Raw genomic sequence first — 16,283 nt, 5'->3', positions numbered from 1 at the left:
ACACTCCTCAGCTTCGCAGAGCTGCAGGCGAAACACCCGTGCCACGTTCCAAAGCTATGTTTGCTCCTGTAGAACCGTGTCACGTTCCAAAGCTGTTTGCTCCTGTAGAACCGTGTCACGTTCCAAAGCTGTTTGCTCCTGTGGAACCGTGTCACGTTCCAAAGCTATGTTTGCTCCTGTGGAACCGTGTCACGTTCCAAAGCTATGTTTGCTCCTGTAGAACCGTGTCACGTTCCAAAGCTGTTTGCTCCTGTAGAACCGTGTCACATTCTAAAGCTATGTTTGCTCCTGTAGAACCGTGTCACGTTCCAAAGCTATGTTTGCTCCTGTAGAACCGTGTCACGTTCCAAAGCTATGTTTGCTCCTGTAGAACCGTGTCACGTTCCAAAGCTGTTTGCTCCTGTAGAACCGTGTCACGTTCCAAAGCTGTTTGCTCCTGTAGAACCGTGTCACGTTCCAAAGCTATGTTTGCTCCTGTAGAACCGTGTCACGTTCTAAAGTTATGTTTGTTGTTCCTGTAGACCCATGTCATGTTCTAAAGCTATGTTTGCTCCTGTGTAACCATAGCCCATCCCAATGTCCACCCTTACGGACTCAGACTTTGAGGCGCGTTCCCGCTAAGTGTGTGAGGGCTTAGGGCTCTAGTCCCATTGTCAAATTGTCAAGTGCAGGAGGGCTCTCTGGCAGACATTTTGAACCCTTAATGCCCTCTTACGGTAAGTCTGCACTTCTGCAAAGTCTGAGTCCAGGAAAAGGACTCAGACTTTGAGGAATTACCCACAGTTCATAGCGTTGTGACGTGTGAGTTACCTGATGAACGTCCAATAAACAATCACGGACATATCAACATTCACGTTACAAATGTTTTAATGTTTCTGGTTTAAATATGTTTACGTATAGGTTATCAACCCCATGCATTTGTATTATTTGATTTGTTTGAAAATATGTGCTATGGTTATAAATAATGTAAATTTCTGTTACCATAAATCATGATTCAAGCTTTATGACATTAATCATCCATCTCGGTGCAGTGTTCTTTGAATTGAGATTTCCAACATGAATATGGAAAGAGGTTTGAGGTGCAGAAATGCGTGTTGTCATTCTTGAGTTAATACTTTTGGATTCATCTCAAACACGAATCACAGGCAGTAGTTCGCTTATGACCACAACATGAAATGATTGAAAAGTTGAAAAGAAATATTTTGAGGGCAACACAAATGGTTGTGATAATGTAAAGGGGATTCGACTCAGCCCAAAATTAATTTACACGTAGACCTACAAGTAAAACAACGTAAAATTGATATGGTAAATAAAAAGTCCTAAACCTACAATAGTAAGAAATACTGTATGTTTTGGCATCAACGTAGCGTGATGTCACAAGTGCTGTCCCCTTCCTTTTATACCATTTGGAGCCCTTGCAGCCTCTCGCACTCAACCACTTTAGCAGGTGACCTGAATAAGTGAGGGGTCAGGGCTTGAGGGTTTAGGGGGGACATTGGGACTGGGCCCAACTCATGTTCTAAAGCTATATTTGCTCCTGTGTAACCGTGTTATGTTCTAAAAGTGTGTTGTCCCTGTAGAACTGTCATGTTCCAAAGCTATGTTTTCTTCTGCAGAACCGTGTCGTGTTCTACTGTAAAGATGTTTGCTGCTATATTTTATTGTGCTTCCATGCTCTGGCCTCATGTCTACAGTGCATATCAGGGTAGGGCTGTGATAAAAGGCATTGATTTACCATCGGCTTGGGAGACCCAGGCACACATAACGCATGTTAATACTCTGACTCTCTCTCTCTCTCTCTCTCTCTCTCTCTCCCTCTCTCTATTTCTCTGTTTCACACACACACACGCACACACACACACACACCCACACACACACCCACACACACACACACACACCCACCCACACACGCACACACACACACACACGCACACACACACACACACACACACACACACGTGAAAGCGGGATGGGCGCAGCTCATTTGAAGGTGTTAAATCTCAGGATGCTCATGCCTGTCATTTGACATGTCACCGCAGTAAAAACAGGAGTGTTCAGTCGCAGAACATGGCGATGTGCGTTGACTGATGAGGTGATTCCCTCTCCTCTTACACTCGTCTGGCAGGTGGACGTTTACAGCCTCTCGGTCTTGATTTGCTGTTGCACAGAAAACAACAAGGTGTCGCCACTTATATTTAATGGATTGGCAGTTGTTTGTCCAATGCTGTGTGGTGCATAGGGGGATTTGTAGATGGACAGAGCGCTGGTCTACATGATGAACGATTTCATTTAAAGGCCTGATTTTATTGGCTGCTCTTGAACGGTTTCGGTTCGCTGTCATCCGGGGGTTGACGGAGAGCTTTTAGGGATGGCTGTGCTCCATATGGAACAGGGCGTTATGATGGGGGTGCGGGGGGAAGTTAGGGGGGGGAGGCACTGGGACCCCCCCCCTGAAGACTGCTCCGAAAGATAGGGTTCCCACTGGAGAAGAGAGGGCGCTTCACCTGGGGGGGGGCGGATTTGATGATGATCTCTTTTGCCGTTATCACCAGGGATTTGCATTTTTACCGTCTCCTTCCTGGAGAGCAGAGAGATGGCAGGAGCTCTTCCTCTTTCCGGTCCCTGGTGAAGGAGCAGGGTAGAGCACTGACGTCTGGGGAAGGAGGTAGTGTAGATCAGAGAAGGAGGTAGTGTAGAACAGACAGTGAAGGAGGTAGTGTAGATCAGAGAAGGAGGTAGTGTAGAACAGACATTGAAGGAGGTAGTGTAGATCAGTTAAGGAGGTAGTGTAGAACAGTGAAGGAGGTAGTGTTGAACAGTGAAGGAGGTAGTGTAGAACAGTGAAGGAGGTAGTGTAGATCAGAGAAGGAGGTAGTGTAGATCAGTGAAGGAGGTGTGCAGAACAGTAATGAGGTAGTGTAGATCAGTGAAGGAGGTAGTGTAGAACAGTGAAGGAGGTAGTGTAGATCAGTGAAGGAGGTAGTGTAGATCAGTGAAGGAGGTAGTGTAGATCAGTGAAGGAGGTAGTGTAGATCAGTGAAGGAGGTAGTGTAGATCAGTGAAGGAGGTAGTGTAGAACAGCGAAGGAGGTAGTGTAGATCAGTGAAGGATGTAGTGTAGATCATTGAAGGAGGTAGTGTAGAACAGTGAAGGAGGTAGTGTAGAACAGTGAAGGAGGTAGTGTAGAACAGTGAAGGAGGTAGTGTAGAACAGTGAAGGAGGTAGTGTAGAACAGTGAAGGAGGTGTGTAGATCAGTGAAGGAGGTGTGTAGAACAGTAATGAGGTAGTGTAGAACAGTGAAGGAGGTAGTGTAGAACAGTGAAGGAGGTAGTGTAGATCAGTGAAGGAGGTGTGTAGATCAGTGAAGGAGGTGTGTAGAACAGTAATGAGGTAGTGTAGAACAGTGAAGGAGGTAGTGTAGAACAGTGAAGGAGGTAGTGTAGAACAGTAATGAGGTAGTGTAGAACAGAGAGTGAAGGAGGTAGTGTAGATCAGAGAAGGAGGTAGTGTAGAACAGTGAAGGAGGTAGTGTAGAACAGTAATGAGGTAGTGTAGAACAGTGAAGGAGGTAGTGTAGAACAGTGAAGGAGGTAGTGTAGAACAGTGAAGGAGGTAGTGTAGATCAGTGAAGGAGGTAGTGTAGATCAGTGAAGGATGTAGTGTAGATCAGTGAAGGAGGTAGTGTAGATCAGTGAAGGAGGTAGTGTAGAACAGAGAGTGAAGGAGGTAGTGTAGATCAGAGAAGGAGGTAGTGTAGAACAGTGAAGGAGGTAGTGTAGAACAGTAATGAGGTAGTGTAGAACAGTGAAGGAGGTAGTGTAGAACAGTGAAGGAGGTAGTGTAGAACAGTGAAGGAGGTAGTGTAGAACAGTGGAGGAGGTAGTGTAGATCAGTGAAGGATGTAGTGTAGATCAGTGAAGGAGGTAGTGTAGATCAGTGAAGGAGGTAGTGTAGATCAGTGAAGGAGGTAGTGTAGATCAGTGAAGGAGGTAGTGTAGATCAGTGAAGGAGGTAGTGTAGAACAGTGAAGGAGGTAGTGTAGAACAGTGAAGGATGTAGTGTAGAACAGTGAAGGATGTAGTGTAGATCATTGAAGGAGGTAGTGTAGAACAGTGAAGGAGGTAGTGTAGAACAGACAGTGGTGGAGGTAGTGTAGAACAGACAGTGAAGGAGGTAGTGTAGATCAGTGAATGAGGTAGTGTAGAACAGACAGTGAAGGAGGTAGTGTAGAACAGTGTAGAGCAGAGCAGTGTGCGTTCAGGGAGAGTGACTCACTGCCAGAGCAGACTTGTATGACCCACTAGCTCCACTCTGAGCATGCTCAGTAGAGGGCAGCTTCATACATGCAGCTCTGTGGCCTTGGTGGAAACATGCACCGCCTACGTAATCAATGGCCAAGCTATAAACCTTACTGTAGCAGCAGGAGATTGCATATCTGATGTGCGTGTGTGTGTGTTTGTGTGTGTGCATGCGTGTGCGTGCGCGCGCGCGTGTGTGTGCCTGTGTGTGCCTTATTTTTCTGCAAGATTGCTTGTCAGCTTTTAATGGCTCATTTTTGAGCACGTATGGTTTCAGGGCCATATGACACATATGTGACAGTCATGAACAACAGTGCATCCAACACATTCCAGACAATCTACATCACAAGAAGGTCATTTTGCTTTTCTGAAGGAGTGAGAAGCAGCTCCAGAGAAAGACGGTCTTGGGTGTGTGACGTTGGGAGGCATTTTTTTTAATTCACTCGCAAATAAACGAGTCATCTACCACCTGGAGTTTATTTAATGAAAGCACAATCAGACGTAATTGACAGAAACTGTTGTGTGCCAGCAACAGAGTGCATTTGCTCCTGCCTGCCCAGACATTGAAAGATGGCCGCCCATTCAATCCAAGGAAAGTTGCAAATGGAACATGGTATTTTTACTTCCTGTAGACCACGGCGTATGCACAGTAGATATTTTCTTGGCTCCGCCCACCCCTCTTTCCCACAGAAGACTGCGACGCTGACATAGACATACTCCGGCTAATGGTGGCTTCTAAATAAAAAAGGTTCCAATGATTTAAAAGTTGATATGTCAGAGTTGTTTTTGACTGAGGGATACCCAGGAACAAATGTGTTTCTTTTCCCATCCGTTTCTTTCTCCTTGTATATCTGTAGGAAAACGTTCCCCCCCCCCCCCCCCCCCAAAATGCGTCACGTGACTTCACAGCCCAGAGTCGTTCCTGGTGTGGAGTTGGGTCCAGCTCAAGCTGCTGTAGGTGTGCCTAGTCTTAACGCCAGACCCATGACAGTTCTTTCGCTGATACACTCTGTAAGCTACGCTAACTACGTTACTGCAACGTTACTTCGCAATCAGGCTTTTCCACCCATAGATATGCCCCGCCCATCTAACCTACGACCTGTTACTCTTTCAATTTTTACCCGTTGATACGCCCTCAGAATACGAGCTTGGGTGGCGAAGTGGCACAGACTCTATTATGTAGCATGCGGAGGGCAGCGATTCAACGTAATATTTGAGTCTGGAGAGACACTAAGGTGTGCCTAGTTCTTGTTTATAGGGGTAGTGTGCTATTTTAGACATTTAGCCCTATTTGTGGTCTGTTTACCATGAACCTGAAACAAAGAGACCATCATTTCACTGATCGTTCCAGTTTTGAGCTAGCTGCAGTTTTTATGCAGGCTCTCACTGGGCTACAATGGAAGTCAATGGGACATTGTAAATGCGTTGAAAAAGTTTGATGAATGTGCTTTTCTGAGACGGTCAGCTCAGGGTGTAATCTTACCAGTCTTAGTATGCTCTCCTGTGAAATGTATTGCAATCCGAATATTTTTAGGTGTTTGGTATGACTTGCACATAGTCCTCAGTGGGAGCAGTGAAAACAAGCGCCAGGGGAATGCTCATGTCCAGGCCATGCCAAACATGTCAAAACATTCAGACTGCGATACATTTCACAGAAAAGCATATTGACACTGCTAAAATTACACACTGTGCTTCCCTTCTCGGAAAACCACTTAATCATAGTTTTTCAATGCATTTACAATGCCCCATTGACCTCCATTTTAACCCAGTGAGAGCCAGCATCAAAACTGCAGCTAGCTCAATAATGGAACGATCAGTGAAATGATGGTCTCTTTTTCAGGTTAATGGTAGACATACCACAAATAGGGCTAAATGTCCAAAATAGCACACTACCCCCATGCTCTGGATTTTCTGTGGGTGTTTCGCGTGCATATGTCGTGCCATGAAGAGGAGGAGGTGAACATTCTCTCTGCCGAGCCAAAACGAAGGGCTTTTTGTTGCATTATATTCAGCACTCACCCATCGCTAATGCATAAATCCAGGCAGTTCCCTTCTTTCCCTTGCGTAGGAGTGACCTGGATCGCTGCAATTCAGACCCTGGACCCTGGACCAGTCGAAGGTTTATAGACCAATTTAAGGGTCATTTTTATTCACCGACTGAATAAAAATCAGGCGTCTGAAATAGCCAGACCTTTCGATGGAGTGTTCGGCAGTGTGAATGACTGGTGGAGAGACTCTGGCTTTCTCACGCCCAGCTGCCCGCGATCATGAATATTTACCCGCACGGACGATCTCTCTCCAGCTGAGATGATGTCCTAATCTCAAGTGGCAGCTGATTAAACTACCTGCACGTCGAAGGCGTCGACGCGAGAGCACATCATATCGAACTCCGCCCTAATCTGTGTGGTCAGCAACTGTTTGTCGGCAACTGAGGCCTTAAGCTGTTCCTGGTTCAGCTTAGCTGATGCCGTAGGATTCTGTAACCGAGGCCTGAGCATTTCCTGGTTCTGCCTGTGTGTTTCTGTAACCGAGGCTTGAGCTCGTCCTGTAGCTGATAGCGTATGAGTCCGTAACAGACTCTATTTTCCGGCGCGCTCTGATGTTTCCTGAGCGCGACCACCTGTGAAGATGTAGCTCCAGATGTGGTGATGAGGCACTAGGGTACGCTTGACTGCGCTGGCGTGGTGAGTCATGTGGGACGTCTGCATCAGGGATCGTAAAGGACAGGGTTGCACTTTGTGGAGGTGGTTGAACTTGGGACGGGTCATAAGCCCTGGGAGGAGTGTGTGGCAGTGCACTAATTAATATGCTTCGCATAAGAACTCTCTCTCTCTCACACACACACACACACACACACACACACACACACACACACACACACAGCAGAAGCACCTCTCGCACACAGTCTGGCTCAGACACGCATGCCGGTTCACACACACACACACACGCACACACACACACACACACACACACACACACACAGCAGAAGCACCTCTCATACACGCATGCCGGTTCACACACACACACACACACACACACACACACACACACACACACACACACGCACACAGGCTGGCTCACACGTGAAGTCTAAACATAGACCAGCTGCCACCTCTATATCCGTCCCCTCCTTCTCCACCCCCCCTTCCCCTCCTCCCCTCCCTCTCTCCTTTTCTCCCTTTCTCTCTCTCTCCCCCCACTCTCTCCATGCGCCCCCCCCCCCCTCTCTCTCTCACCACCACGGCTCTCTGTCTGCCATTCAGACTCTGTCCTGGTGAAGCTGTCATCAGCTGTGCTGTTAGCTACACCCGCCTGCCTGCCCCAGTCACCATGGGCCTGTTGTCAGCTCGGCAGACGTCGAGGGAACGTCACCTTTGCGTCAGCTGCAGAGCTGCTGTCAGCTCCAGTAACGTTGAATGACCTTTTAGAACCGGACTGGTGGTCCTACCTGTCAGCAGCTGGTGATCTGTGAGGGTGTGTGTCCACATGTGAGCAGCTGGTGGTCTGTGATCTGTGAGGGTGTGTGTCCACATGTGAGCAGCTGGTGATCTGTGAGGGTGTGTGTCCACATGTGAGCAGCTGGTGATCTGTGAGGTGTGTGTCCACATGTGAGCAGCTGGTGATCTGTGAGGGTGTGTGTCCACATGTGAGCAGCTGGTGGTCTGTGAGCTGTGAGGGTGTGTTTGGTGTGTGAGGTTGTTTGAGGGTGTGTGAGGGTGTTTGAGAGTGTGTGAGGGTGTTTGAGAGTGTGTGAGGGTGTTTGACAGTGTGTGAGGGTGTTTGAGGGTGTGTGTTTGTGTGTGAGAGTGTGTGAGGGTGTGTGTTTATGTGTGAGGGTGTTTGAGAGTGTGTGAGGGTGTTTGAGGGTGTGTGAGGTGAGAGGCTGTGTGAGTCAGCCGCGAGGCCAGACATTTTTCGAAGGGTGGACTTCTGTAAATCAGGGTGGGACACTATAATTTAACTTACAATATAATATGTGGCTGGTATTATACTAACAATACGCAATACGGAAATCCTCAGTCACAAACATAGGCCTACCTATGCTCTAACTCCTCTCCCATTGCCATCAAACAAAGAGCATTTGTGCGCACAGGAACTAATTCATATTATTATTAAAGTATAGGCCCTTTGTGCCTAGATTTGATGGTAAAGTGCACATAGAATAGCCTACAGAAACGAAATATGAATATACAACTACAGTAGCCTAATAGCCTGACAGCTCTGACCTTCAGCCTGAGTAGACAGAGGTTCCATAGAAAACTACAGGGGGCACACACACACACACACACACACACACACACACACACACACACACACATACATACACACACAGAATGTTAAGTTCTGTGGGTTGTTGTAATTCGGGTGAGTCTCCAGAGTCAGACGGGGACAGGCGCACGGTTGGGCCTCTGGTGCTGCTGTCGAATGGCCGTAGTCTGGAGGCACAGCGGTGGAACGAACCGCCCACTGACGTCAGGACAGCAGAGTCACTGCCCATCTTTCACCGCAGGCTCAAAACTCACCTCTTCAAAAAGATCCACCCTCTTAACGACCTATTGTATTTTTAGATTGCTTTTCTTGCACTTTGCCTTCAGCACTAGATTATGCTCTTAGTCACTTGTTTTAGAAAGGAGATGCATTTGTGAGTTCTGGTGAGTAGTAGTACACTGACGTTTCCTACATTAAATGAAATTATTGTAAGGAATAAAGTAAATAAAAATATTTTGAAAAAAGCATCAGCTGAATGACTGATGAATACTGATGTAATGACTCAAGCGCCACAAAACATGGGCAGAGGGGCGGAGCCTGCGTATCAGCCTACCTTTCAAATCCAGCTGCATTTGAACATTATTATCAGGAGCGTACAGTAGTCGGTACTACTGTAAATAAATAACTAATGTAATATACTTTGCTGTTTGTGTTATAAAAACCAAAAGAAAGAAAAAGAAAGTAAATCACACCTTCTGTGCAAGATATGCTACTGACAGCTTGCTTGGGTGCAGGACTCATTAGCAATACTTGAAAAGTGGAAATCTGCGGTCAGTGACCAATCAGAGGCCAAATCAGCCTCTCTGCAGAGACCACTATCTGCGTGGGCCAATCAGCATCCGGTTGAAAATCCGATCAGATTGTCATTGGTGCCCACGGATATCATAGCTTGTTCCCAGACGTTAGCCGTAGCGAGAGCTTCTGGGTTCTCAGAATAGGAGGTCAGAGGTCGCTGGCTCAGCATCGGGCTAGGCTCAAGGCGGCCAGCGGCAGGTGAAACCCGGCGCACGCTTCCAACCCGCAGGCGACGCCGGATAAATCTGGTTTCCACGCTGCGGAGCGGAGAAATGTATTTACAGTAATCCCCGCCAGCGAGGCGTCCTGCTGTGAGAAGCGGCTCTTTGCTAAGGCGGCGTCGTGCGCCTGTGCTGAGCTGTGCATGCTGGGAGACCGAGGGTCGGGGCTGCTACCGCTGACTGAGCGACTGACTGTTAGATTTTCCGTGCATCCTCCCTCTCCATCTCCCCCTCCCTCTCTCTACCTCCATCTCCCTCTCCAACTCCATCCCTCCCTCTCTCCACTCCATCCCCCCATCTCTCCATCCCTCCCTCTCTCCACTCCATCCTCCCATCTCTCCATCCCTCCCTCTCTCCACTCCATCCCCCCATCTCTCCATCCCTCCCTCTCTCCACTCCATCCCCCCATCTCTCCATCCCTCCCTCTCTCCACTCCATCCCCCCATCTCTCCATCCCTCCCTCTCTCCACTCCATCCCCCCATCTCTCCACCCCTCCCTTTCTCCACTTCCATCCTGCCAGAGCCAGAGCAACAGCTTTCACTTAGCCGCCCCCCCCCCCCCCCACCCCTCCCTTCCGGTTAGCGCGACCACACAGTGATTGCAGCTCATTCTCTCTTAAAGGGGATTGCTGGAAGGGGCAGGGAATCGATAGAGCAAAGCCTTGGAGACAGAGGCTGTTAATGTTATAGAGGAGGGTGAGATATGGCCGGCCGGCGAAGAGGTCAGCGCTGGCTGCGTACCAGCCTCACGGCTCTGAGTCAGGCGGAGCACTCAGCAAGAGTGCCCTGGTCGTTCCAACAGGACCCCGCGCTCCCGTGGCTGGGGGGGAGGTAGGGGTGGGGGATTTTTGGGGGGATTTGGAAGGAGGTTTAGACAAATGGTACCCTGCTCGGTCTCGCTGTCTGGAGTTCTGTGGTGGAAAAAAAAAACAAGAACGAAACGAAATAAGGAGAGGTATTTCTCCTCTGGTGGTAATGAGGCACTTTTTTTTCTTACTGGAATCGGGCCGCTGTACGGTGTCCTGTAGAGTTTCCTGTATGAGGTTGCTCCGTCACTCCGAGGCCCCTGTGGTCGATCGACGCGGTCACGGCTCTTCTCTGTCCCCGCAGTGATGGAACGAACTGCCCACTGAGGTCAGGACAGCAGAGTCACTGCCCATCTTTCACCGCAGACTCAAAACTCACCTCTTCAAGAAGTACTACCAGGATCTTCCCTCTTAAGCACCTAGTGTATTTTTAGTTTGCCTTTCTTAACTTTGCCTTTAACACTAGATTATGCTCTTAGTCACTTGTTTTAGAAAGGAGATGCACTTGAGTTCTGGCAAGGATTGTACACTGATATTTCCTACATTAAATGCAATTACTTAAGTCACTTTCGATAAAAGCATCAGCTAAATGACTGTAATGCAATGTAATGATGTCCTGTATGATGTCTTGTATGGTGTCATGTAGGATTTCCTGTAGGGGCGCTGTACAGTGTCTTGTCCAGTAGGCAGTGACGCCAATGAGACCTCAGTGAGGGTCACAAGGGGAGTGGTGGTGAGTCACCACAATGCTGCTGGCCAAGAAATAGAGAGAGAGGAGAGGGTGGTGGAGGAGAGGATGGAACAGGAGAGAAGAGTGGAGGAGAGGACAGGAGAGGAGAGTGGAGGAGAGGACATAAGGAGGGAGTAGAGAGAGAGAGAGCCATCAGAACTTCTTTTCTCTTTCACTGTGTCAGCTAATATAAATCTCTCCATTCATTATTGATGTGAGAGAGGCGCGCGTTGCTCTGCTTTTCATTACTCCAGAAATGAGGCTACGAGACGACAGGCCTCCTGTCTAACCCAGCTTCTGAGGAGAAATGAAAGGAACATTACCACATGTTTTATCTCCAGGTGCCAATACAAACAATTTCAAATGGCATTTCAGATGTTTAACACAATGTTTTTAGCTGCGATAGGCAAGTCTATAGCTCGCTCCGTCAGTTGGTCCACAAAAATGTTCATAAAAATTTGGTCTGGTCTGCGCATGCACGTATTCTACAGTATGTGGTTGCAGCTATTGCAAATTTGTGCTTTTTTCATTCGTTCTTATGAATCATAGTTGTCTTTCATTGAGATTGAACAGACAGTGCAGTCAACATCAGTGTGCTCAATACCAGCATTTTTCATCTTTTTGACTTGCCAAAGACCTGAGGGTCGAAACGTTGTTGGAATAAACACTACTTTTTTGCACTCCCGATTGCCTCGGTCTAAGTGTGCGGGTTCTATTCTACTTTTTCATGATTACCTGTCAACCCAGCACCTAACAAACTGGATGTGCATACGACTACACCATATTTTCAATGCCAGCATTGTCATGCTGTCTGTCAGTAACTAAAGAGTTCTACTCACCTAAGGACTCTGTAGTCCATGACCAGGGCTGCTCTCCCTCTTCATTAATCTGAGTACCCAGAAGCTCTTGCTGCGACACGATCTTCTGTTAACATGCTAGGATATTCATGGACACCAATGAGAATCCAATCAGAATTAGTATTGGATGCTGATTGGCCTGCTGCAGATAGAGGGCTGTGCGGAGAGGCTGACTTGGCCTCTGATTGGTCACTGACCGCAGAGTTCCACTTTTCAAGTATTGCTAACGAGTCCTGCGCTCTAGTGAGCGGTCAGTAGCATATCTGGCACATAAGGTGTGATTTACTTGGACTTTCTTCCACGTTAACTCTCACTTCACTGAGGTTTTTATTACACAAACTGCAAAGTTTTTTACCTAAATTAGTTTTTCATTTAGTCCTGACTATACGCTCCCGATGAAATAATGTTCAAATGCAGCTGGATTAGGCTGATGCGCTGGCTCCGCCCCTCTGCCCATGTTGTGTGGCTTGACTCCAGATTGTCTTTTCAAGAGGTAGAGTAGCCCAGCTCTAATCTATGGCTTCAGCACTAGATTACACTCTTAGTCACCTGTTTAGAAAGGAGATACACTTGTGAGTTCTGCCGAGTAGCAGTACTGACTACTTACATTAAATGCAGTAATTGCATTATTATTATAATACAGTCATTGCAAAATGACTAATGTAAGAATTGCCATGTCACGAACAAGGCTGCTCTATCTCTTCCTGCCAAGACTACATTCATGGTCTCTATGGTGACGGCGGCAGGGTTCATGCAGAGAAAACAGAAATGATTGTGCTTTTAATTTGGTGCGATTTACATGATGATGTCGGCAGCTACAGTGTATATGACTGAATCGGGCAGGAACTAATAGCTTTGTCAAGTTTCATGCCAATTTAAATGGTATCAATGGAGTCAGCACACCTACAGCCTTGTCTAGCATGGTTAGATTGATCAGACTCTCACAGCACAATTCGGTTGGTTCTGCCACCCAACACCTCCGTTCTGAAATCTAGGACACCGCTAGCAAGCGCTCTCTTGTGTTGCGGACTTTGCCGTCTCCCTCCACGCTACTTACTAAACAGTAGTTGGCGTTTGCCACAACCCATCAGCATCAACGATCCATGACAGCACTCCATTGGAAGGCACCATGATAACAGGACTGGGGGGCTTACTGAACGCACCTGTTATGTTATCTATTTTATGTTATGTTATGTCTGCTAGGTGACGTTGATGTCTGCTAGGTGACATTGACGTCTGCTAGGTGACGTTGTCTTTACTAACTGGGAGCTCTTTACGAACTTGCCCAGCCCTCCCTCCCGGGGACCAATGACAGTGTTGAGTGGTTGTCCAGGGTGCTCTGCTGCGCCCCCGGTGGCGGTTCATGGCAGTGCCTTTGCTGGCAGGGTTGTAGTGTAGTGGTCTTGAGCGCTGTGTGGGCGGGCAGCGTGTTTATGTGACAGGACTGAAACTGACTGCTGCACGGCCAACCTGTCTCGTGGTGCTAGGGGCTCTGAGCGTGTGTGTGGGGTGTGTGTGTGTGTGTGTGTGTGTGTGTGGGGGTGTGTGTGTGTGAGTTTGTGTGTGTGTGTGTGTGTGTGTGTGTATGTGTGTGTGTTTGTGGGTGTAGTGATGGACGTGCACAGTGAAGGACTGGCACAGCCCCAGTGGTAATCCTGGAAGCCAATGGAGGAATAGAAGAATCATCGAGCGGATGTTACATCTAGTCTATTCATCTGTAGGAGAGCAAGAGAAGGAGTTTGTTTGTGCTCTTTAGAGACAGATGCACAGTTGACCTTGAGAAATAAGGTCATTTCATCGATGGGGAAGTCAGGATTGAGGCAGTATGCCTATGCCTGCAGCACACTTCAGATAAACTGATTGTCATTCTCTGAGCTACAGTACTCTCTCTCAACCACCCAATGAAAAGAATAGAGTCCCACGCTTGGAAACATAAATACCGTAAATCCTTGGTCTGCGGATTTAATTCCTGCTGTGATAGGCTCTGTGTGTACGAGGGGGTGCCCCATGTGGGAATCTGGAAAGTGTGTGTGTGTGTGTGTGTGTGTGTGTGTGTGTGTGTGTGTGTGTGTGTGTGCGTGTGTGCGCGTGCGTGCGTGCATGCGTGCCTACGTGTGTGAATCATGACTAGTTCCGTATGATGGCCATACAATGGAACTGAGGTTCGTGTTCCTGTGGTAAAGGGACATGAATTAGTACTAAAGGAAGCCACACTTAGGCCAGTAATTATATTTCTACTTCATGCTGTTCCTTCCATGTTATTGATTTAATGGTAACTAACAACATTACTACAGTAGTGAAAGAGTGGATCAACATGTACTGGCCAAATCCTGCACTTTTACTGAAAACGTTGATTAATGTACACTGTCCTTGTAAAAATAACCAGAATAGAGGTTTTTTTTGTTGGTATGCTTAGCTGCTGTTCAACACGGGGCTTGAACCTCTGATCCAGAGATCAAGAGTCTCACGCTTTCCCAGCTGAGCTAAGGCCCAGGGCTCATCTCTCTGTGCGCTCTGCTGTGTTTGACTCCCAGCTGGACAACCTGGACGAGCAGGCCGCCCAGATCAGACGCGAGCTGGACGGACGTCTTCAGATGGCCGACCAGATCGCCAGGGTGAGTCGCTCGTGCTGACTAAGAGATCAAGGCGTCACGACCTTACGGACCTACGTCAATCAACCAACTCATAACAAATTCCTTATGAAGGCTGCCTCTATGCATTATTACGTTCTGATTAAATAGGCCGTGTCAGTGACCCCCCCTGTTTGTTGGGGTGGGGGGGGGGGGGGTCCACCACATTAGCATCGCATTGTTCATTCCCATTCCTATATTTCAAGAATTGATTCATGAACCCAGATAATTATTCATCAGACGAATCGTGACCTTTAAACATGTATATTGGAGCAAATTTTGGGGGGAGGAACGAAAAAAAGGTTATGGTACAAGACTGTAGATAATTAGCCTATTATAAGAGGGAATAAAACTACGCATCCCAAAAACCATTGCGAATGATACTCGTCTCTCAGTCAAACAGTTTCAAACTTGCTTCAGAATTCAAACTTGCTTCTTCAGAAATGTTATCTTTGTCATTGTTACAGTAAATGTAAATATTGTTAATATTCATGTTTTAGTTTGTGTTGTGTGTGTATATTGGGTTTATATTGCGTGTAACGTTTGCTAGCTAATGCGTTAGCCGTCAGAAACATGGTGCCATGCTTCGTTCCTGACGGCGTTTACCGCTCGGATGACAGTCGTTGCCATCGGTTCTACCCATTCCCCGAGAAGGCGTCGGCGAGGAAGCGTTGGATCACATTGAAAAGGCATTACTCATTTAAATAATATGAATTTGTGATGCAGGTACATTCACATACCTAATGTTAAGCTATTACGTGAGTTGCCAGAGCTGCATCGGATAAGCAGCTAACTTTAGCTAGAACCCTTGTTAGCATTCTTAGATCAAGAATTAATGAAAAAGTCAGTCACTCAGTAGCCTGCGCCCAACCATCAACAGTGTTCACATTTCCATGGTAACGACACCACTTAAGGATTGTCGGTAGTGTAGTATTTCTCAATGCTCCTGCGAATAAAACGTGATTTTCTTAAAACAAGGTTGATATCATATGGACTTTTGGCTTCTATCATAAGGACTTCTGGTCACAATTTGTCTGATGAATTATTAGCTGGGTTCATGATTGAATTCTCAAAATATAAGGATTTTTTAAAAAGTCTATGGGAAATTAACATGCAATGCTGATGTGGTGGAACCTCACTGACACGCTCTATGCAGTAAATAAAATGCCTTTACTCTTACAATAGCTTACTTGAAACAACTCCACTTCCGTTTGAACAAATGAACTCAGTAAAGATCTCAGTATGCCCCATTTGTTGTACCGTGGAAGGACAAACACACAAAACTACAACAACAGTTGTAATGTATATCAAAGATATTCTGTTCGTTAGGTATTTTGACATTTCTTTACTCCTACAGTAAGCTGGGCTGCTAATGGCAGGCCATGTGTAGCTAGCTAGCCAGCTCCTGGTAGCATGTTACTGTAGGAGCGCCTTGGTTTATAGGGTTGACCATGGCACTAGAGCAGTTGTCATCCAAACAACTTCACATGGCTCACTGCATTTCCTTCGGCCCTGATCAATACACCTGCCGCATATAAAGTAAATACATTGCCAGGTTGTCAGGATAATAGTAGGACCTACAGACAAAAATACAGAGGTTTCCCCTTTTATAGTGAGATGGTACAGTATACGATTTAGAGGGCTATGTTTAAAGAGTTTTACCATGTCTTCAACAT

The 16,283-nt window shown here is 47.0% G+C and overlaps 1 protein-coding gene across 4 annotated transcripts in view; it reads left to right on the top strand.

Annotated features, from left to right (window-relative positions):
* Positions 1-16,283, top strand: part of cadpsb (Ca2+-dependent activator protein for secretion b) — a gene marked incomplete at both ends in the record, with an annotated part of 91,404 nt that overhangs the window by 28,159 nt on the left and 46,962 nt on the right. For all 4 annotated transcript variants that reach the window (XM_084445330.1, XM_084445329.1, XM_084445327.1 and 1 more), the window contains one exon: positions 14,512-14,592. In XM_084445330.1, the coding sequence (XP_084301456.1) occupies positions 14,512-14,592 (81 nt within the window). The remainder of the gene's footprint in view (positions 1-14,511; positions 14,593-16,283) is intronic.

This window comes from Borostomias antarcticus, assembly GCF_949987555.1.
Source record: "Borostomias antarcticus genome assembly, chromosome: 11".
In the NCBI taxonomy this organism is placed as follows: domain Eukaryota; kingdom Metazoa; phylum Chordata; class Actinopteri; order Stomiiformes; family Stomiidae; genus Borostomias; species Borostomias antarcticus.
This window is presented reverse-complemented; position numbering and strand designations above follow the sequence as displayed.